The sequence below is a fragment of the Palaemon carinicauda genome, chromosome 8, assembly GCF_036898095.1.
Source record: "Palaemon carinicauda isolate YSFRI2023 chromosome 8, ASM3689809v2, whole genome shotgun sequence".
Classification (NCBI taxonomy): Eukaryota; Metazoa; Arthropoda; class Malacostraca; order Decapoda; family Palaemonidae; genus Palaemon; species Palaemon carinicauda.
This window is the reverse complement of record NC_090732.1, coordinates 132,537,610-132,560,206: the sequence shown is the minus strand read 5'-3', so window position 1 is coordinate 132,560,206 and position 22,597 is coordinate 132,537,610. Positions and strand designations below refer to the sequence as shown.

Genomic DNA, 22,597 nt, shown 5'->3' with positions numbered 1-22,597 from the left:
AATTGAAAAATCTTTTGGATGTTAATGTTCATCTTTTTAATGAAGTACATGATATTGGGAATACACTATGCCACAGTGTTACCAATGAGATGAATACTGAAATGGATAACACGCCTTGGTCAGATTGTAAAAGACCCTTAACTTGCTTCTAGCCAATCACCAAACACATTTGTACCAATTATGATAAAAAACATTATACAATGTTTGATCTGATAATGTCAAATACAGTCTATAACAAATATTAATTTATTTCAAAAAAATTGTTATTGTAAGTCACAACTTTGAACAGACCATTTTACCCTCTTATCTCATATAGATAAACATGCATGTTAACAAATAACATTTTAGCTCTAAATTGTTTAATTTCTTCATTAAATCCAAAATTACACATTTTTGAAAAAAAAAATATTTGATCATAAATAACAGGGTACCATAAAAAAACAATTCATTAAAACAAATAAAAATAAGTCAATAATTTAACAAATATCACAATAAGTATAAAAATTCTAAAGAATATAACTATCCTCAAATATTCAGATATACAACTAATTCAAATTTCTTGACTTTTGGATTGAATTCTTTCCTCTGAGAATATGTAACATGTGAAACTGATCATATGAAAAGCATTAAGGAAGCATGGAATCCATATGGCTTTGATAATGTAAGACAAAATAAAGTCATTCTTAGAATGCAGTGTTCATTTTTTCAGAGCAAAGTTCGTTACTGTTGTTGGACAACAATGGAAATCTGATAAAAGTTTCAAAAGATTAAAAACAGTGTAGTATAGATTTGAGACAGTGCACTGAAAAATAAAGATAAATATCCTGTATTTATATTGAAAGACATTTCAGGAAAGGCTGCACTTGTCTGTGGAATAAAAGAAATGGCTTTGGTCATAACTGTCTTTTTGTTTACTTCCATGCATCATACAATTCATTGGTCAGAATAACTAGTATGATTCTAAACAGTATTAACAGCCACCTGTGTTTCTGATTGAAGCTCTAGAACACAATGTTTCAGGATTAGTTGATGAAATACATTCTGAATCACATCTTTTGACAGTATATTAAATCTCACACACAATTAACAAAATAAAAAACATGGGACTAGCTTATTAAAGGTAATACACTGTAATAACTAAGGCCCTAGCATGATGAGTAGGGTATGAATAGGTGAGAGATCTTGTGGAAGATATGATGCAAGCCTGAGCATTGTGTAAAGCTTTGGCACTAAAATAATTAATATTCATACAGCAAACAAATTCACAGAATAATTAGCTGCTTTAAAGACAGGTTGCTGCTAATATCTAAATAAAAGTGATCAGAGGGTTTGAATATGTTTGTATTTCTTAGTTGTGACTTCCCATCACAAAGTAGATAAAATGTGTCCTAACATAATAAATAATCTTTTAATTCTTTATTGTGTGTTGGTGTTACCCTGGTGAAAGGATCTGGTCATCAAAACATAGATGCTATGTTCATGAACCTTCAGCCTTTGCAATAGTCATGACACAAAAACACACAGAACGGCTTTAATACATCTATCACATCTTAAAACAATACCTCAGAAGGCATGACAAAAATATATATATATATATATTTATATATTTATCTATATAATCATTTTTACACTTGTACATACTTTAGATTTTATTTACAATATGCTAGTAATTTATGATGTATAATAATTACATTATTAATAACTAAGCTCAGCACTTTTAAGATTTTGCATTATTATTTGGCTAAGTCTTGAAGGTTTTGATTGTGATTATAAAACTGAGCAAGTAATGTGGCACAAGGGAGTTTCAGAAGTGATAATCCTAAATCCAATACGCACACACTTTCCTTACTGTATTTTCACCCTGGACTTCACCACATCACTGTTGATTGTATTTCACTTTTGACAAAACTAGTTTCTGTTTGGTTGCAAACTGAATGTCTCTTCAGAAGAAGTCTCTTTTTCAGCTTGATCATCTTTTTCTGTGCCACTCACTGGTTATTTTCTCTTCATGAAGAAATCTTGTAGACTTAACTTTCCCTCGAGGAACAGCTTTCACATGTTATGTTTAATTACTTCCCTGATGTTAATACCAGCTCAATATATCACATTTCTATAAACCAATAAAGAGCAAATGAACAAAATAAAGTCCTTCCCCCATACTGCATTACAAATACTGTCACACACACTGGTACAATTCTACTGTATATCTACTTGTATTATCTCAGACTGCAGCAACCTGTCAAATCCATTCCTTCTAAATAATTTGCCAAAAGTATCAACTGAGCTATCCTAGTTTTTACTGCATAAAGGTTGTTTTGAGAACTTGAGGTGTTTAAGATATGTGTAATTACTACATAGGCATTTACTCATAAATGCATCACATGGTATTGAACACTATACAGTATTTAGCCCTCCCAAGGTAGGTAGTGTAGAGGGAAACCATACCTGCTAGCCAGGCTATTTTCAGGGCTCAAAAACATGTTGAAAGACATTTATTTCTTTTTATTATTACACACTAATGTGAGGAAAGATTAAAAATGAGGAAAAGGGACCTTTAATCAACTTTCCAAAATCCTTAGAAATTATTCCACAGCCTTGTAGTTTTGTAATTTTAATTTGTTTCATATTTTATGATGAAAAATGCTTGGAGAATGAATTCAAATAATGTAAATATTAATAGAAATTCAGTTCATGAGCTATACAGTAAATCCCTCAAATGACATACACATTAAAAAATTATTCAAGCTATTTCCTCTGAAATTCTATTTATTTTCTTCAGATATCTGTAAACTACAGAAAATAGCTTTCAAGAAAGTTAAAGAATTACCAAGATTATATTAAAAATATAAATCACTTTTGAACCTTCATACCATACCCTGTTGCCACCTAAATTCAAACTTGTGGGCTAGAATCTATGCTACCCACCATTTAAACTTCGAAGGTGAATTATTGCACATTGGCCAAAAAAGAAAAATATATATAAAATCTATTCTGTACTTGGATCATCTTAATCTCAAAATATGATTTAAAGTCCCCTAAGCAAAAACTACATCATTATTAAAATCTTGACGAAGATTTTCATAGCTTCAAATATAAAAACCAACTTATAATTAGGATTCAAAGATCAAATTCAGGCATTGGAAATCATTTTTATAATAAAATGTGATGAGATAATTTTACTGTTTCTTACTATAGCTGCATGTACTACTAGTATGTTGAAGTAAAGTTTTAATTTAGGTTAGCCCTTGAAGATTTTTATAAATTCCACAAATGTATGGAAAATCAACAACAATAATGTTCTTTATAATACAAAATAGACAATTTATAATTGTTAATGATGGCAGTAGCAGATATGGAGGTACTCCTAAGCTCAATGATTGGTTCTTTTGGTTAGCTGGCTAACAACAGGGCAGTGATGGAATCACTTGGTAAGACACAATTTTAGGAATGCCAAATAATGGTTAGTAAATAGCTGTAAATGTGGTAATTTGTCTCTTAGAGATATCATGATGAGTGGTGGTTGGTGATGAGGAAGGACGGAGAGTGGTGGTAATGGCCATTGTGGTAGTGGGATCACAACAGCTAATGCTGAGGATAAAAATTTTCACTTCTTGGGCTGATGGTGAGGTGAGTTGAGGTGAGCCTGGGGGCTACTTCCAGGTTGAGCAAATAACATCTGGGCTTGATGGTGGGACAACTGATAAGGTAGTGTAGTCATCCCTTGAGTGCCTACACCTTGTATGCTCACCTGGAAAGTAAACAGGAAATTGAAACCAAATGGTTAAATTGATAGTTAAATCATTTTTATTGAAAGGAAACTTGATTTTCAAAAATATTATATGTACAGTATACTTATGGATAAGACTTCTTTTCACAACATTAATAACTATTACAGTGGTCAACATAAAAATAACAGGTTTTGAATTAAATGCGTAAAGGCATAGCTAGAGCCAACACCATCTGCTGAAGGCTCCTGCTTTATTTACTTTGTTTATTTGACAAGTTTTGTTGTGCCCTTCAAATACTGTAGCTACATTTTTTCCATAACTCACTGTTGGAATTTTTGTTCTACCTTCACAAAAATATTTATTATTATTATTATTATTATTATTATTATTATTATTATTATTATTATTATTATTATTATTATTACTAGCTAAGCTACAACCCTAGTTGGAAAAGCAAGATGCTATAAGCTCAAGGGGTCCAACAGTGAAATATAGCCCAGTGAGGAAAGGAAACAAGGAAATAAACGATATAAGTAATGAAAAATTAAAATAAAATATTTTAAAAACCTTCATAACATTAGAACAGTTATTTGATAACGTAAACTATAAAAGGACTTATATAAGCCTGTTCAACATAAAAATATTTGCAGCGACTTTGAACTTTTGGAGTTATACTGATTCAACTACCCGATTAGGAAGATCATTCCACAACTTGGTCACAGCTTGAATAAAACTTCTCAAGTGCTGTGTAGTATTGAGCCTCATGATGGAGAATGACTGATTATTAAAATTAACTGCATATCTTGTATTACGAACAGGATGGAACTGTCCGGGAAGATCTGAATGTAAAGGAGGTCAGGATTATAAAAAATCTTATGCAACATGTGTCATGAACTAATTGAATGACAGTGCCAGAGATTAATATCTACATCAGGAATAAGAAATTTAATAGACCGTAAGTTCCTGTCCAACAAATTAAGATGAGAATCGGCAGCTGAAGACCACACAGGAGAACAATACTTGACACAAGGTAAAATGAAATAGTTAAAACACTTCTTCAGAATAGATTGATCACCAAAAATCTTAAAAGACTTTCTCAATAAGCCAATTTTTTTGTGCAATTGAAGAAGACACAGACCTAATGTGTTTCTCAAAAGTAAATTTGCTGTCGAGAATCACCCCTGAAATTTGGAAAGAGTCATACAAATTTAAAGGAACATTATAAATGCTGAGATCCGGATATTGAGGAGCCACGGTCCTTGACCTACTAACAATTATACTTTGGGTTTTGTTAGGATTCAACTGCATACCCCATTATTTGCACTATGCACTAATTTTAGCAAGATCTCTATTAAGGGGTTGAGCAAACCCAGATCTACATTCAGGAGAGGGAATTGATCCAAAGAGAGTAGCATTATCTGCATATGCAACAAGCTTGTTTTCTAGACCAAACTACATGTCATGTGTATATAATATGATAAGTAATGGGCCAAGAACACTACCCTGAGGAACACCAGATTTCACATTTCTATTCTCGCTATGGTGCCCATCAACAACAACTCATTGAGATCTATTAATGTACTTGAAAATTCAATAATGATGCTAAAAAACGATCCACCCACTCCCAACTGTTTGAGTTTTAAAACAAAGGCCTCATGATTAACATGGTCAAAGGCAGAACTAAAATTAAGGCCAATCATACAAACTTCTAGACCACAATCAAGGGATTTCTGTACAGCATTGGAGATTGTAAGAAGGGCATCACATGCTCCAAGGGCTTTCAAAAACCAAATGGGAAACTAGGGAACAGAAGATTACCTTCAGTAAACCTATTAAGGCGTTTTGTCAAAAGGCATTAAAAAACTTCAGATAATATGGGAGTTATGGAAATTGGGTGGTAATCAGTTGGATTTGACCTACCACAAACACATTTACATAGTGGAGTAACATTACCAATTCTCCAACAAGTACTAAAAGCTCCTCTTCTTGCTAACTTGCGCAAAATTACAGATAACTTTGGAGCTAAGAATTCTGTAGTCTTTATAAAAAACAAAAGGAAAAGTACCATTTGGGTCTACACCTCCATAAGCATCAAGGTCCATCAGTAGAGCTTTAATTTCACGAGATCAAAAAGTTAAACTAGTTAGTTTAGCCTCGGAAAAGCAGGAGTAAGAGTTTCTCATTACTCTGCTTGCTGACAAACACATCTGCCAAAAGGGTTGCCTTTACCTTTGGACAGTGAGTGACAGAGCCATCTGGTTTAAGTAAATGAGGAATTGTTGCATCTACACCAAAAAGTGCACATTTAAGGGTAGTCGTCCACTTCTGCTCCTGGGTTGTACCAAAAAGGGTTTCTTTTATGGTTAAATTGTATTCTTTTTCAGTTGAAGCATGAACTCTGAGCAAAAGCTCTAAGCTGAGTATAGTTATTCCAGGTCAAATCTGATCTGTTACCCTTTTAAAGATGATAGGCCTCCTGCTTCTCCAAATAAGCATGTCTACAATCATCATTGAACATCCTACCTTTCTTGCTCCAGCTTCGCTAGCCTTCCCATTTACATCGAAGGCTCTTAAAGCTATTGTTAAGGCAATAGAGGCAGGCAAACCTTGCCCTACACTTGACGAGTGTAGACCTTTGTCGTTAGCCCTGCCCATGGAGGATAAGGAGTGGAAGAAAGTCCACCTTACCTTCTCTGTTGGGAAGTTGGAGGCAGATATCGCTGGATGTCAGTTCAACGAAAATCTCCCAAAACTGTCTGACTTTCTCTTGCGTAGGGAGCAAGAAACAAAGGAAAGACTAGCGACATCTCTATCCCAACAAAACTGTCTAGAGATGACTGCAGGCCAAAAGAGCACCCCGGATATAAACATGGTCATGGCCAAGATGCACATGGCTACCTTGGTTAAGGACCTGTACGGCTTTATTAAAACCAGAAGGGCATGTAGGGAGTTTGTGTTTGCTTCAGGTGCTGTAAAGCACGAACCCAGGAAGCTGATAGCTTCCAATATCTGGGGTAAGGACCTCTTCCCAAGTGAAGCGGTCAAGGAGGTAGTTGACAAGGCTGCCACGGAGAATAGAAACCTTCTCCGAAAGTGGGGCATGTCATCTAAGAGGATGTCTTCTCCAGATGAGGGTCCCCAGCCTAAGAAGAAGACTAAGAGACCCAGATTACCCTCTCGGCCTGCCAAACAACAACATCCCACAGTAACCATGACTGCGGTGCCCCAAGTGGTTGCCCAGCCTCAAACCACTTACCAGATGGTACCTCAACAGCTGGTTGCCCAGTCACCAGCATTTAACCTTGCGTTTGAGAGGCAGACCACTACCTTTCGTCCCAAAGGTAGAGGCTCTTGACGGGGCTCCTCAAAACACTCCTCACGAAGCAAGGTGGGTAGGGCAGGAAGCGGTCAGGGAGGAAAGTCCTCCGGAAAACAGAAGCAATGAGATGCTTCAGGTAGGAGGGAGGCTCCAACAATTTCAGGATCGTTGGACCTTCGATCCTTAGACCCACAGCCTAAATCAAGAACGGACTTGGATGGAGCTGGAGCGAGGCTTCACCATCATTCCCTCTATTCTTCCAGCATTCCACCCCCTTACTGGAAGAATATACCCTAGAACTATTGAGCAAATGGGTAATAAGGAGGGCAAAGTCCATCAAATTCCAGGGAAGGCTATTTTGTGTTCCCAAGAAGGACTCAGACAAATTCAGAGTCATTCTGGACTTGTCACCACTCAACAAATTCATCGAGAACAACACGTTCAGGATGTTAACCCTTCAACACATAAGGACCCTGTTACCAAAAAGGGCGTACACAGTCTCGATAGACCTGCCAGTTGTCAGGGGGCAGTTGTCCTGATACCACGTTATACAAACAGTGAGACTCTTAGTATACCTATCTGATACTTTGTTCCAGCACAAATATACAAACTGTGAGACTCTCGTATATCTAGTTGTTGCTATATTCCAACACTTTACAAATCGGGAGACTTGTATATATGGTTGATTTTTCAATATTTAACTTAGCCGGTGATTATAATAGCTGCAACTCTGTTGCTCGACAGAAAACTCTAAGGTAAAATTCGCCAGCGATCGCTACACAGGTTGCGGGTGTGCCCAACAGCGCCATCTGTCGTCCAGATACCCAGTACTCAATGTAAACAAAGAACTCAATTTTCTCTCTGTCGTGCTACCGACAAGACGTGCTTATTCGCTGTTGCTAAACTGGATTTGTTTTCACAACTAATTGGTGAAGTACACTATTCTAGTTTTGAGCTTTCGCTGTGCAGGCTTTCTCTTCACAATTCCTTGAACTCTTTTTGATTACGGATTCTTTGTTGATGACTTTTTGATAGTTTTTGATTTCCCCTTTGACCAATTCAAAATGGCTGACTCTTCACAAGTCCCAAAATTTAGGAAGTGCAATGCTAGGGACTGTTCAAGGCGTCTTCCGAAGGCCTCTATCGACCCTCACACTGTTTGTTCCAATTGTCGGGATAAAACCTGTCAATTGGAAGATCGATTTTATCGAATTCCAAAAGTATACACGTAGGCTAGAGAGAGATAGAGTTAGGAGAAGTTCCTCTCGTTCTATTGACATTTCCTCTCCTCATGCCCCACAACCTATTCCTTCCCCTGTAGTGGTTGCTCCTAACCCCCCTTCTGGCACTCAGGAACCTTCGATGGCTGATATGATGCGTGCCATCCAAGCTCTGGGTGAGACAGTTGAGTCCCTGGCTAGTGACCGTAACCAGCTCATGGCGGATGTGAAGGAGCTGAAGTGTAAAAGTGCAGTGGGAAGTGTTAAAGTGAGTGATAGTGTTGTGGATAGTGTTGCGCTTGAGGGTTCGTCTGTTCGTGCCTGTCGTCCTCCTAGTCCGGGACCTCTTGCAAGCTCCCAAGTCCAGGGGAGAAGCAATGTCGTACGACAAATGGGTTCGAGAGGCTTTAATCAGCGAACAGACGTTCCCTCCGTGGTATCGGGCGTATCTTCCCAAGATCGCCCCTGCCCTACAAAGACGAGAGAGCCCATTTATACCTCGTCTTCGGAAGGTGTTTCTCGCAAGAAACCATGGAACAAGGTCTCACGACCGTTAAAGCGCAAGTCGGTCCCTTCCGCGCAAGTCCAACGGCCCAGCTGTAGCCACTGGGTCAGTTCGGACTCGCTGCAGTCATCCGATGACTGCTCACCTCCTAAGAGAGGCAAAGCGGTACCGCTTCAGACAGTTACACCGTCTGTCTCCGCACCTGCTCTTGTAGACCCTAAGTGGTCTTTACTGCAAGACATGCAGTCTCAACTAACGTCACTTATGCAGGACTTTCGTGCGGAGAAGGTTGCTTCCGCACCAGCTAGTGCAGCTCCTTGCCTACAACCACCCACACGCTCGGTTGTGCGTCCTGGGGACGCTGAGGTAACCTTCTCACGCACTCCAGTTGAGAGAGTTCCGCCACCCATGCGTTCCAGTGTGATCTGCCAGCCGCATGTTGACGTTCAGCGACGCACGGAGGTATCCGTTGACGTTCGTGAGGTTCAACAACCGTCAGAGTTGTTTTGTTTTGACGCGGTGCGTCAACCTCCGCAACCCAGTGTGGTTGCCACTGCTCACCCACAGCAGTCTAGACAGTCTGGAGTAGACGCTGTGCGTCCCCTCGCTGCTATGGTTGTTGCCAGCTCACAGACTGGGCAACAGTTCCATGACGTTGCGTCCTGCTCAGTCACGCATGCACCCGTGCGACCGGACTCAGCTAACCAGCCGTTACCTACTCCGTTGCCGCTTCCTCCTCAATACTCGGATGAGGGACTTTCTGATGATGATGGTGCTGCACACGTAGATGATCCGCATTCAGAACTGGACGAGCCTAAGTCTACGCAACCCTCTTTGGACTTTAGGAAAGTTTTGGCCCTGTTCAAAGAGATGTTTCCGGACCAGTTTGTGTCTGTGGCTCCGCGCTCTCCTCCGTCAGAGTTTGTGTTAGGCATGCTGTCAACCACTCCTGCCTTTACTAGACTCGTCCTCGCATGCTCGTCCAAGAGAGCTTTACGAGTGATAGGAGATTGGATGCAGTCCAAAAAGAGTTTAGGGAAGACAGCCTTTACGTTTCCCCCTGCTAGACTCTCTTCTAGATCGAGCGTCTGGTATGCCACGGGAGAAGTTCTCGGCTTGGGAGTTCCTGCCTCTGCCCAGGGCGACTTCTCAAGTCTTGTAGACTCTCCCCGCCGGCTAGCCATGAGACGCTCAAAGATATGTTGGTCATCTTCGGACCTGGACCACCTTTTGAAAGGTATATTTAGAGCCTTCGAGGTTTTTAACTTTTTAGACTGGTGTCTAGGAGCTCTAAGCAGAAAGATCTCTCCGACAGAGAAGGAGACTTCCTTGCTCATCATGTCCTGCATGGACAAGGCCGTACGTGATGGGTCAAATGAGCTTGCTGCATCTTTTGTGTCCGGAGTCCTTAAGAAGCGTGAGAACCTATGCTCTTTCCTTTCAGCTGGAGTTACACCATGCCAGAGATCCGAACTTCTGTTTGCTCCTCTTTCCAAGTGCCTTTTTCCGGAGGACCTGATTAAGGAGATTGCTGCTTCTTTGATACAGAAGGATACTCATGATCTTGTTGCGTCCTCTGCTCGCAAAGCCACCCCTTTGCCTACCTTGTCAGCTAGACCAAGGATGGACACTCCAGCGTCCCGTTTTATTCCGCCCTTTCGTGGCAGAGCCTCCAGCAGAGGAGGTGCTCATGCCGAAGGGAGACGTGGAAAGAAGAAAGGAACCAAGTCCTTTAAGGGCAGAGTCTGACTGCCAGCTTCTTCAGACAGCAGTGGGAGCCAGACTCAAGAACTTCTGGCAGACCTGGGAAAAGAGAGGCGCAGATGCACAATCTGTGAAGTTGCTCAGAGAGGGGTACAAGATCCCGTTTGTACGAAAACCCCCTCTAGCAACGTCTCCCATCGATCTCTCTCCCAGGTACAGAGAGGAAGACAAGAGACGAGCATTGAAACAGGAAGTGTCTCTCTTACTAGAGAAGGGAGCGGTAGTCAAAGTCCTGGACCATCAAACCCCGGGCTTCTACAACCGTCTCTTCTTAGTGGCAAAGAAGACAGGAGGGTGGAGGCCGGTGCTAGACGTCAGTGCGCTGAATGTCTTTGTCACAAAGCAGACGTTCTCCATGGAGACCACAAAGTCCGTTCTAGCAGCGGTCAGAAGGGAAGACTGGATGGTCTCGTTAGACCTAAGGGACGCCTACTTCCACGTCCCCATCCACCCAGACTCCCAACCTTTTCTAAGATTCGTTTTCGAAAAGGTTGTCTACCAGTTTCAAGCCCTGTGCTTTGGCCTAAGCACAGCTCCTCTTGTGTTTACGAGGTTGATGAGGAATGTAGCCAAATTCCTTCATTTAGCGGACATCCGAGCCTCCCTCTATTTGGACGACTGGCTTCTCAGAGCTTCTTCCAGTCGTCGCTGTCTGAAGGATCTAAAGTGGACTCTAGATCTGACCAAGGAATTGGGTCTCCTTGTCAATATGGAAAAGTCACAAGTGGTCCCATCCCAAACTATTGTATATTTAGGGATGGAGATTCACAGTCTAGCTTTTCGGGCTTTTCCGTTGGCCCCCAGAACAAGCCAAGCCCAGTTATGCATCCAGAACATGCTGAAGAAGGAACGATGTTCAGTCAGGAAGTGGATGAGTCTGATAGGGACGCTATCATCCTTGGAACAGTTCGTGTCATTAGGAAGACTACACCTCCGTCCTCTTCAATATCACCTAGCATTTCACTGGAAAAAGGACAAGATGCTAGAAGCGGTCTCGATCCCCATTTCCGAGAAGATGAAGTCTTGCCTGACATGGTGGAAGGACAGTATCAGCCTCAGAGAGGGTCTGCCACTGGCTGTTCAGACTCCCAATCACGTTCTCTTCTCGGACGCATCAGACGTAGGCTGGGGCGCGACATTAGACGGTCGGGAATGCTCGGGAATATGGAACTCGAGTCAAAGAACAATGCATATCAACTGCAAGGAGCTACTGGCAGTTCATCTGGCCTTGAAAAGCTTCAAGTTTCTCCTTCAAGGCAAAGTGGTGGAGGTGAACTCGGACAACACCACGGCTTTGGCGTACATCTCCAAGCAAGGAGGGACCCACTCACTACGTTGTACGAGATCGCAAGGGACCTCCTCACCTGGTCAAAAGGTCTAAACATTTCGCTAGTAACGAGGTTCATCCAAGGCAACTTGAATGTCATGGCAGATTGTCTCAGTCGGAAGGGACAAATCATTCCAACAGAATGGACCCTCCACAAGGATGTATGCAAGAGACTTTGGGCCACCTGGGGCCAGCCAACCATAGATCTCTTCGCAACCTCGATGACCAAGAGGCTCCCAATATATTGCTCACCAATCCCGGACCCAGCAGCAGTTCATATAGATGCCTTTCTCCTAGATTGGTCACATCTAGACCTATATGCATTCCCTCCGTTCAAGATTGTCAACAAGGTACTGCAGAAGTTCGCCTCTCACGAAGGGACAAGGTTGACGCTAGTTGCTCCCCTCTGGCCCGCGAGAGAATGGTTCACCGAGGTACTTCGATGGCTAGTGGACGTTCCCAGAACTCTTCCTCTAAGGGTGGACCTTCTACGTCAGCCACACGTAAAGAAGGTACACCAAGGCCTCCACGCTCTTCGTCTGACTGCCATCAGACTATCGAAAGACTCTCGAGAGCTAGAGGCTTTTCGAAGGAGGCAGCCAGAGCGATTGCTAGAGCAAGGAGAACATCCACCCTTAGAGTCTACCAATCGAAGTGGGAAGTCTTCCGAAACTGGTGCAAGTCAGTATCTGTATCCTCGACCAGTACCTCTGTAACTCAAATAGCTGACTTCCTCTTATACCTGAGGAAAGAACGATCTCTTTCAGCTCCCACTATCAAGGGTTACAGAAGCATGTTGGCATCAGTCTTCCGTCACAGAGGCTTAGATCTTTCCAACAATAAAGATCTACAGGACCTCCTTAAGTCTTTTGAGACCACGAAGGAGCGTCGTTTGGTTACACCTGGTTGGAATTTAGACGTGGTACTAAGATTCCTCATGTCAGACAGGTTCGAGCCGCTACAATCAGCCTCCCTAAAAGATCTCACCTTAAAGACTCTTTTCCTGGTATGCTTAGCTACAGCTAAAAGAGTCAGTGAGATTCATGCCTTCAGCAAGAACATCGGATTTTCATCTGAAACGGCTACGTGTTCTCTACAACTTGGTTTTCTAGCCAAAAACGAGCTGCCTTCTCGACCTTGGCCAAAATCGTTCGATATTCCAAGCTTATCGAATATGGTTGGAAATGAACTAGAAAGAGTCTTATGCCCTGTGAGAGCTCTTAAGTTCTATTTAAAACGAACTAAACCTTTACGAGGCCTGTCTGAAGCTTTATGGTGTTCAGTTAAGAAACCATCTTTGCCTATGTCAAAGAATGCTTTATCCTATTTTATCAGACTGTTAATACGAGAAGCTCATTCCCATCTGAGTGAGGAAGACCAAGCTTTGCTGAAGGTAAAGACACATGAAGTTAGAGCTGTCGCAACTTCCGTGGCCTTTAAACAAAATAGATCTCTGCGAAGTATAATGGACGCAACCTATTGGAGAAACAAGTCAGTGTTCGCGTCTTTTTATCTTAAGGATGTCCAGTCTCTTTACGAGGACTGCTACACTCTGGGACCATTCGTAGCAGTGAGTGCAGTAGTGGGTGAGGGCTCAACCACTACAATTCCCTAATTCCATAACCTTTTTAATCTTTCTCTTGAAATGTTTTTATTGTGGTTTTTGGGTTGTCCGGAAGGCTAAGAAGCCTTTCGCATCCTGGTTGATTTGGCGGGTGGTCAAAGTCTTTTCTTGAGAAGCGCCTAGATTAGGGGTTTTGATGAGGTCCTGTTGTATGGGTTGCAACCCTTGATACTTCAGATCCTAGGGGTCGATCAGCATCCTAAGAGGATCGCGAGGCTCCGTAAGGAAGACGTACTTAAAAAGGCAGAGTAATTGTTCAAGTCGACTTCCTTACCAGGTACCTATTTATTTTGTTTTTGTTATTTTGATAACTTCTAAAATGAAATAAAAAATTCTTAGCTCATAATAATGTAAACATATTTTGCTGGTCTCTACCCACCCCCCTGGGTGTATCAGCTATTATAATCACCGGCTAAGTTAAATATTGAAAAATGTTATTTTGATTATAAAATAAATTTTTTAATATACTTACCCGGTGATTATAAATTAAAGGACCCTCCCTTCCTCCCCAATAGAGACGCAGTGGAACGAGGAGAAAATTGAGTTCTTTGTTTACATTGAGTACTGGGTATCTGGACGACAGATGGCGCTGTTGGGCACACCCGCAACCTGTGTAGCGATCGCTGGCGAATTTTACCTTAGAGTTTTCTGTCGAGCAACAGAGTTGCAGCTATTATAATCACCGGGTAAGTATATTCAAAAATTTATTTTATAATCAAAATAACATATTATGTTCATTTATACATTATATGCAAGCCTTGAGACCCCTTTCCTACTGTCTAGTATGACTCTTCCCTGCAGGGGCCAGGAAGCACTAACATTGTTTATGATTAGTAGTAATGACGTATGACGGTAACGTCATATGTCTCAATGGTCAGGGTGACCATAGGAAAATTTGTCCCAAGGTTGAGGCACCAATAAAAATCCACAGATGCAGTACTTTCTAGTAATTCTCTGATAAACTTCCATCAGGACGACATGGCTTGAGCCCAAAAAACGGATTTTGAGCAAAACGAAAAATCTATTTTTGGGTGAGATAGCCATGTCGTCCTGATGGAAGTTTACCAGAGAATTACTAGAAAGTACTGTATCTGCGGATTTTTATTGGTGCCTCAACCTTGGGACAAATTTTCCTATGGTCACCCTGACCATTGAGACACATGATGTTACCGTTATACGTCATTACTACTAATCATAAACAATGCTACAAGGAATAAGCGCCATCTAGATACTCAGTAGTAGTACAGGAGGAAGGGTACCTTGATAACGGCTCCCCTTCTATTTTAGCCACTTTTCCCCCTCGAAGCGAAAACGCTATTCGGGGTGAAGATTTTTGTGTCGTATCAAGATATACGTCCCCTGATATTATGTGATATCCTTAAGAGAAATTTTAAGGATATTCGCGCCAGGAGTTAGAATTCTGGAGACCTAAAGGTTAATTCTCTAGGAATATCACTGTAGCTAAATATCCCTTAGAAAGCTACCTATTGGAACCTTCTATCAGGATGACATGGCTATCTCACCCAAAAATAGATTTTTCGCTTCGCTCAAAATCCGTTTTATGTACACAATCACTTTTATTCTGAAAACTAAAGCATAAATAAATTTTATTTTTACATAATGAAACTTACCTGTGCAGGACTAAGAGTGGAAACGGTAAGTGTCGATGACTGAAGCGAGGAAGGTGTTGTTATGGTTAAAGGTTGCACAAATGAAGGAGTTGCCATGGTCCCAGCCAAAGTACCTGCACCAAGGGCTACAGCCCCTCCAGCTCCTGAATGGATGGTTGCAGTAACAGGTATATTTGCAGCTGTAGGAACACCCAGTACTCCTCCAGCTCCTGACCCAACTGCCACAGTATTTTGAAAACTACTATTACTTCCTGTTGTAGTTGTAGAATATTGCACACCACCCTGAAATGAGAAAACATTGTTTATCATACTGTTATTATCAGCTATTTGAAATACCAGTTAGTGCTAAATACTTACACCAATAGAAAGTACATAATTCTATACATTTGTCCTTGAAGAAATATTACATAAGTTAGGGATAGAATACACTACAGGTAGTCAGACTTATGATCTATGCAACTTACGACTGTTCGACTTTACGACCACTTTTTTCACTGATAATGTCACAAGTGTGTCAGAAATAATACATTAATAGGACAAATATTTCCTTAGAAATAATCTATTTTCTTGTATAAAAATGAACTGATTTATCTTGGTAAGTTAGTATTTTTTTTTATCGATAATATATAATATCCATTTTCAGTAAAAAATACATTAAGAAAAATTTTAATATCTGTCGAGTTCATATCATATGTCTGTGACATCATATTGCTGTCGGAGAGCGAGCGGGTAATAGAGTGATTTCCTCCCAATAGGGTAATGATTCATTATCATCCTCATCTCCTTCTACGATTATTAATACAAAGAGCCTCGGTTAGATTTCTCAAGTCTTCTTTATCTTGAACTTTTAAATCAATACTTCTCCATTCATCATCTCCCACTTCACAGTTCATTGTCCTCAGCCATGTAGGTCTGGGTCTCTCAACTCTTCTAGTACTTTGTGGAGCCCAGTTAAAAGTTTGGTGAATTAATCTCTCTTGGGGAGTGCGAAGAGCATGCCCAAACCATCTCCATTTACCCTTCACCATGATCTCATCCACATATGGAACTTGATTAATCTCTCTTTTAGTTTTATTTCTAATCCTGTCCTGCCATTTAAATCCCAATATTCTTCTGAGGGCTTTGTTCTTCAAATCTACAAAATCTGTAGGATATAGTTTCATTATTGAAATATCAAGTAACAATACAAATTATTTTGTGGGTCTGTATCGGTTGTTATGAGTACTATGTAGCATAAATTTTACTCTATGCTAGTTTTATTTCATCTTTGATATTAGATTGATATTCATCTAATGGAAATACACTATTAGGACAAATATTTTCTCAGAAATAATATTTGTTCCCATACTAACAAAACTTGCGTTATTTACGTGGGTATTCTTTCAATGGCAGATGGAGGTAGCCATTAGACTTTCATTGCGAGGTGGTAACCTTTCCTAATCGCTTAGCGGGTAGGCAAGGAGTGGATGGGGGGTACCCAGCCGCCTCTACTGTATATATACTCTCACAGCGGTGAGAGACATCACTTTTTCTTTTGGCTCAGTAGAGATCGGACATGTCCGCTCTCCTCCTGTCATTGGACTTTTTGATTTTTGCTTTCTCTTTACATGTGTACGTGTCTTTTTCTGCAACCTTCACCATGCAAACGTGTCCAGGGCGAGAGGGTGCCACTTGTGGGACCTTCATATCTCTGTGCCCTAAATGCCGAGGGCATCGTTGTGAGCAGGGTTCGCCCTGTGCAGAGTGTAGAGAATGGTCTGTTTCCCAATGTAAGAAGTTTGGACGGCGCAAGAAGAAGAAGGCTTAGCGTGATCGTTCTCCCCTCAACAGCGAGCGGGGTGTGTTCTTTTTCTTTCACCCCCAATCTCTCAAAAGTTCCTTCTCACGTATGCTCTCACGAAGGACGTGCGAATAGGAACGCAGATCGCTTATCTCCTTGGCAACCCCAGGGTACTGGGGGTTTTGTTACTTCCCTTAGAGGAGCAATTTCTCTTCTAGCCACTGGCAAGATTTTCTCCTTTTCAGGTTTGTTTCAGGTGTGGTCGTCTTTAGGGATATTGGAACCCCCTTCTCCTTCGAAGAAGGGGCTGCAGCGACTTCTTCAGCGTGGTGCCACAAGGGAACCTTCTCCAGAGCCGTCGACATCTCACACTCTGGAACTGAGCAAGGTCCATCTGTCGCCTTCCCCTGGCCCTTCCACGTGTGGACGAGATGATCGTTCGCTTTTGCCTCTCCAATGACCCCCTACTGACGAACTCTCTCTCTCCATCCTGGGACCTCGTCGTCCCTTAACCCTCAACCCTCTGTTTCTTCCCACAGGAACCCTCCGGTTGCAGGTGACGATCTTCCGGGGATCAGCGCACCTTCCACCAGCAGCGTTAAGGGACAAGTATCGCCATTGCCTCGCCCTTCTGGAACTTCAGAAGATTGTAATGATCGTAGGACATCACGATCAGAACTTTCTTCGCCCAGAAGACGCTCACGCTCTAGAGCTTTATGCTCACGAGACCGTAGGTTTCAAAGCTCTCTCCGAAGGTGTTCCGCTTCACGAGGAGGAGTCTCACGATTGCATTCTTTGCGATCGCGAGCAAGGTCTAGACCTAGGTCCAGACGCTTGCATTCTAGATCGTCACGATCTAGATCACGAGGACAGCACTCACGCTCGCGAGGACAACACTCACGATCACGAGGGCTGCGTTTGCACTTGCGAGGGTATCGTTCACGAGAACAGCATTCTTGTTCGTGAGGCCAACACTCACGTTCGCGAGATAGGCACTCACGGCGTTAACGCCATTCTCTCATGAGAGCTAGACGCTCGCGTTCACGAATATCACGATCACGAACCATGCGTTCGCGATCAAGGTGTAGACTTTACTCGTCTAGAGGTAGAGGCAGGCGTATGTGCAGTCCATCAGCACATAGCCCCTCAACCAAACCTTCCAAACGACCTCAGACTGAACCTGATGATGAGCTTAACCACTCCTTAGACAGGCATCCAGCAAAACCCTCGGTGCCTTTCACAGCCTGGGGAGTTTTAGCTAAGCCCTCACCTACGTGACGCTTGGAGATACGTCCCGCTGCGTTCTCCTCCTTCAACAGCAATCCCTACTCAGAGGCCGCCTCTGCCGACTTCATCAGACATAGGTGCTTCTCTGGGCAGCAGAATGGCGCTAGACCTTCCTCTTCCTCTGTGGCTCCTAGTGCAAGCCCTTCTGCTCGTGAATTGCGTCGGTTGACGTGCGAAGTTCGTGATTCTCCTCGTCAGTTGGGAGTCAAGACCCAAGAAGGAGGTCAACGGCAGACAAAGCTCGCATATCACCTCCACCCCGATCGTGGGTTGAAAGCGAACAAGCGAACTTACTTTTCATGCCAGTGAAGGTAAAGGAAGTCATTATTAAGAAGCAGAAGAGGTGAATGAGAGGGGTAACTCCACCTCACGCCAACATTATCCACCCTAGGACGAGTAGGGACATAGGCTTGCCCGGGGAGATCGCAATCCATCCCCTCAACCCGCAAGACATTGAGGTAGTGCCTCCGGATCAGCATCCGATTTCTGTTCCTCTTTCAGAGGAGGAGCCTTCAGCTCCTACTGCCAAAGCTTCGTCTAAGTCCTGGAAGGCCTCGCAGGTTCCCCCTCCTAAGACCATGGAGGAACGCCGCGGCTAGGGAGGCTGAGGCACAAACGCGGTCCTCAGTGGCAGGCCCATCACGGTTTCAGTTGAGGACCCTGACCTACCCCAGGCTCTGGACGTGAGCCTGGAGATGGACAATCCCTTAGACTCAAAAGACAGCCAGTCCAAACTATCATTCCGAACATGAGAGAAGGGAATCAGAACATGCCTTTTGGCAGGTCCTCGCCTGTATTAAGGCCATTAACAGGCTGTCCACTCCTGGTTCCACAATCTAGGAAGGGAAGGATATGGTTCTCATTGAAATATTCATGACCCAGAAGCCTTCCAGGTCCAGAGTGGCTTTGCCCAAGTCCAAAGGCCTAACAGCTGCCTGGAGGAAAGCTATCCCCCAGATAGCTGAAACTTCTAGTTCCTTGAGGGCAGGTTCCTCCTCTCAGTCTCTGCCACTTCCTTTTGTGTTACAAAAGAAGTACTACGAGATCAAAGGGAACCACATTCCACCATGATCCTCGACCCTTCGGTAGAGTTCTTAACGAAGGGAGTTCTCACGCAAACCCTCTCCTCTCTGAAGGCTTCACTTTTGGGAGTTGAGCTCCAAAACACAGAGAGGTGCGAAGTATGGCATGCAGACTGCTTCGTGGCTGTATCTATGGTTGGGATCCTTAGGCTTCATGGTTCGTCCCAGCAATCTATGGAAGGAGTTGGCCAGGAAGAAGTTGAAGTCCTTCCTGTTGTCAGGTACCCGGACTCTTGAGTTTCTGTCGCACCATGTTTCAACCTGTGTGTGAATGCTATACTCAAGATGAGGGATACCAATATAGGTCGGTTCCATAAGCAGGTGCCAAAAGTGGAGGTCTCTTGGCTGAGGAATTCCACTTTCAAGGGTTCTTGTCTCTTTGTTCCGGAGGAGATAAAGAAGGCTGCTGAGCATTGGAGAAGATCATCCAATGATTCTCTCCTCCATAGGGCCATGACATCTCGGTCCTATGGGAGATCTTCTAAGTCTTCTCGGCCTCAGCAAGCACCTTACTCTAACCAGTCAACTTCTAAGTCCACGGGACCTTCTAAGGTGTCTAAGTGGCCCTTTCAGTCCAAGGGACAAAAAAAGGTCCAAGTCCTTCAGAGGAAAAAAGGGGGGAAAGGGAGGTGGCCGAGGTGACCCCTCCAAGTAGGAATGGCATTCCTCATCACCTACCACCTGTGGGTAAGATATCTACAGCGGCACTGGCAGATGTAGCAGCTTCACAGGGGCAGATTCCTGGACGGTCGATTTATTTGCTCTAGGGTATCGGGTCCCGTTCATTCTATCTCTCCCTCCTGTGACTCAGGATCCAGTGCATCTAGGGTTCTATGCGAAGGGATCCGCAAAGGAGCTGGCCCTCAGGGCTTAAGTCCAGACCATGCTGTTGAGGGGTGTTCTCTAAGAGGGAGTAGACAGGTCTCCAGGCTTTTACAGTCAAATTTTTCTGGTGGAAAAGATTACTGGAGGCTGGAGACCAGTCATCGATCTCTCCCCTCCGAACAAGTTTATCCAACAGACTCAGTTCAGAATGGAGACAGCAGACACGGTCATCCAAGCGGGTACATCTAAGGGACATGATGTGCACACTAGACTGAAGGATCCCAATACATTCGTCTTCAAGGAAGTATCTATGATTCATTCATGAGAGAAAGACATACCAGTTCAAGGTTCTATGCTTCGGTCTCGCGACAGCCCCTCAGGTTTTTACCCGACTGTTTGCCCTAATGTCATCTTGGGCTCGCAGGAATGGCATCTGTCTTCTCAGATATCTGGCCGACTGGCTGATCCTAGCAGACTCGGAGATGATCCTTCTTCGCCACCGAGACCTGCTTCTCGAGTTTTGTCAGGATCTGGGGGGTCCTAATAAATTCTGAGAAGTCATCACTGCAACCCTCACAGAGACTGGTATACCTCGGAATGATCATAGACACCGTCGTATAGAAAGTCTTCCAATCAGACGAAAGAGTACACAGGCTGAAGGAAGTGGCTGCTCCCTTCCTCGGCAAAGAAGTTCTTCCGGCCTCTCGTTGGTTGAGTCTTAGACCATCTAACCTTTCTCATTTGTCTTGTTCAAAATGGCCACCTCAGGATAAGATCCCTGCAGTGGCAGCTGAAGTCCTTGTGGATCCAACACTCCGACCCACCGGACACCCAAATTCCATAACTCAGGATCAGGTGACGGATTTGAGTTGGTGGATGGTAGATGGAAACCATTGACGAGGTCAGGATTTGATGTTCTTCACAGATGCATCAAAAGAAGGGTGGTGGGTCTCACTTGTTGCACCATACGATCGCCAGACTTTGGTCAGAATCAGAAAGGTACCAGCATATAAACCTTCTAGAGATGAGAGCAGCCTACCTGGCTCTTCATCAGTTCCAACAGTTGCTGGCAGGTCACTCAGTGGTGTTGATGAGTGACAATACTATTGTGGTGGCTTACATATACAAACAGGGCGGTACTTTTTCGCAGCCTCTATGCCATCCTGCAGCAAAGATCCTCTGATGGTGAGAAGAACATTCGGTGGCTCTATCAGCTTACTTCATTCCCAGCAAGAGGAATGTGCTCGCAGACAATCTGAGCAGAGCCACTCGGATAGTAGGCTCCGAATGGCCTTTGAATCATCAGATAGCCAACAAAGTCCTGACTTTATGGGGTTTTCCGACTGTAGATCTGTTCGCAACATCTCTGAACAGCAAGCTTCTGCTGTACAGTTCTCCAGTCTCGGACTCTCAGGCTCTATGGCAAGATGCGTTCCAACAACGGTGGGACAACATCGACGTGTACGCCTTTCCCCCGTTTTGTCTGATGGGAAGACTATCCAACAAAACAAGTGTGTCCAAAGATCTAATGATGACCCTTGTAGCTCCGCTATGGCATCACACAGAGTGGTTCGCAGTCCTCCTACAACTTCAAGTAGATGTACCGAGAGAACTCCCTCCATGACCACATGCTAACATCTCCCAAAAGACCGTGCAGTCGCTTCGACTTCATGCATGGAGACTATCCAGTGTCTCCTCTCTCAGAAAGGTTTTTCACGACAAGTTGCGGAACGAATGTCCAGACACTTGTGTAGGTCCTGGCACTCGTGTAGGTCCTCAGCCTTTGTTTACCAGGCAAAATGGAGTCTTCTGTGATTGGTGTCATGGAAGGAAAATCTCTCCACTTGATGCCACTATTCCAGTAATAGCGGAATTTCTTACATACCTTTGGGAGGAAAAGCCCTTCCAGTATTGGCGGTGAAAGGCATTCGCTCAGCCTTAAGCCTTGCCTTCAAGCTGAAAGGAGTTGACATTTCCTATTCGTTTCCCCAAAAGGTGGTTAAAGAAGTCATGGACAGGCCGGCTCAAGAGAACAGCCTTATGCAGAAATGGGGTATGTCCTCTAAGAGGAAATTTACCCCTGGGAAATAATCTCAACCTAAAGGCAAGAAGCCTTGGAGACCCTTTAAAGGCAAGAAAACATTTCCTGCTGCCACTGCCACAGTTGCCACTATTCCCCAGATGGTGTACTCGGTTCCCTAGCAGTACGTGATACAGTCCCGAGCATTCAACCCCATCCATGAACGGAGCTTCCAGTAGGGTGGAAGACACTATCACTTTCTTACCTTGTAGGAAGGTGGATGCACCGACCCGTCGCTATTTTCTTGCAGTTGGCACTCAGCCCTGCTGGGTTCTTCTCTAAGCTGTTCTCTGTAAGGATCATTTAGCCCTGGTGATTCTTATTTGGATAACTCCTTTTTAAGTTCATACATAAATACAATACATTGGCCTCCAGGAGTGAGAGGGAGCACAGGTTTCATCGATAATGATGTTGATCTTAAAAGC

General features: G+C 43.2%; 1 protein-coding gene across 1 annotated transcript in view; it reads right to left on the bottom strand.

Moving 5' to 3' along the window:
• Positions 1-76: 76 nt before the first annotated feature.
• The window catches only part of LOC137645946 (uncharacterized), a 44,309-nt gene continuing 21,788 nt past the window's right edge, over positions 77-22,597 (bottom strand). Inside the window, exons 8-9 of the mRNA XM_068379017.1 lie at positions 15,119-15,400; positions 77-3,748 (exon numbers count right to left, since the gene is read on the bottom strand). Coding sequence (XP_068235118.1) covers positions 3,605-3,748; positions 15,119-15,400 — 426 coding nt within the window. The 3' untranslated portion in view covers positions 77-3,604. The remainder of the gene's footprint in view (positions 3,749-15,118; positions 15,401-22,597) is intronic.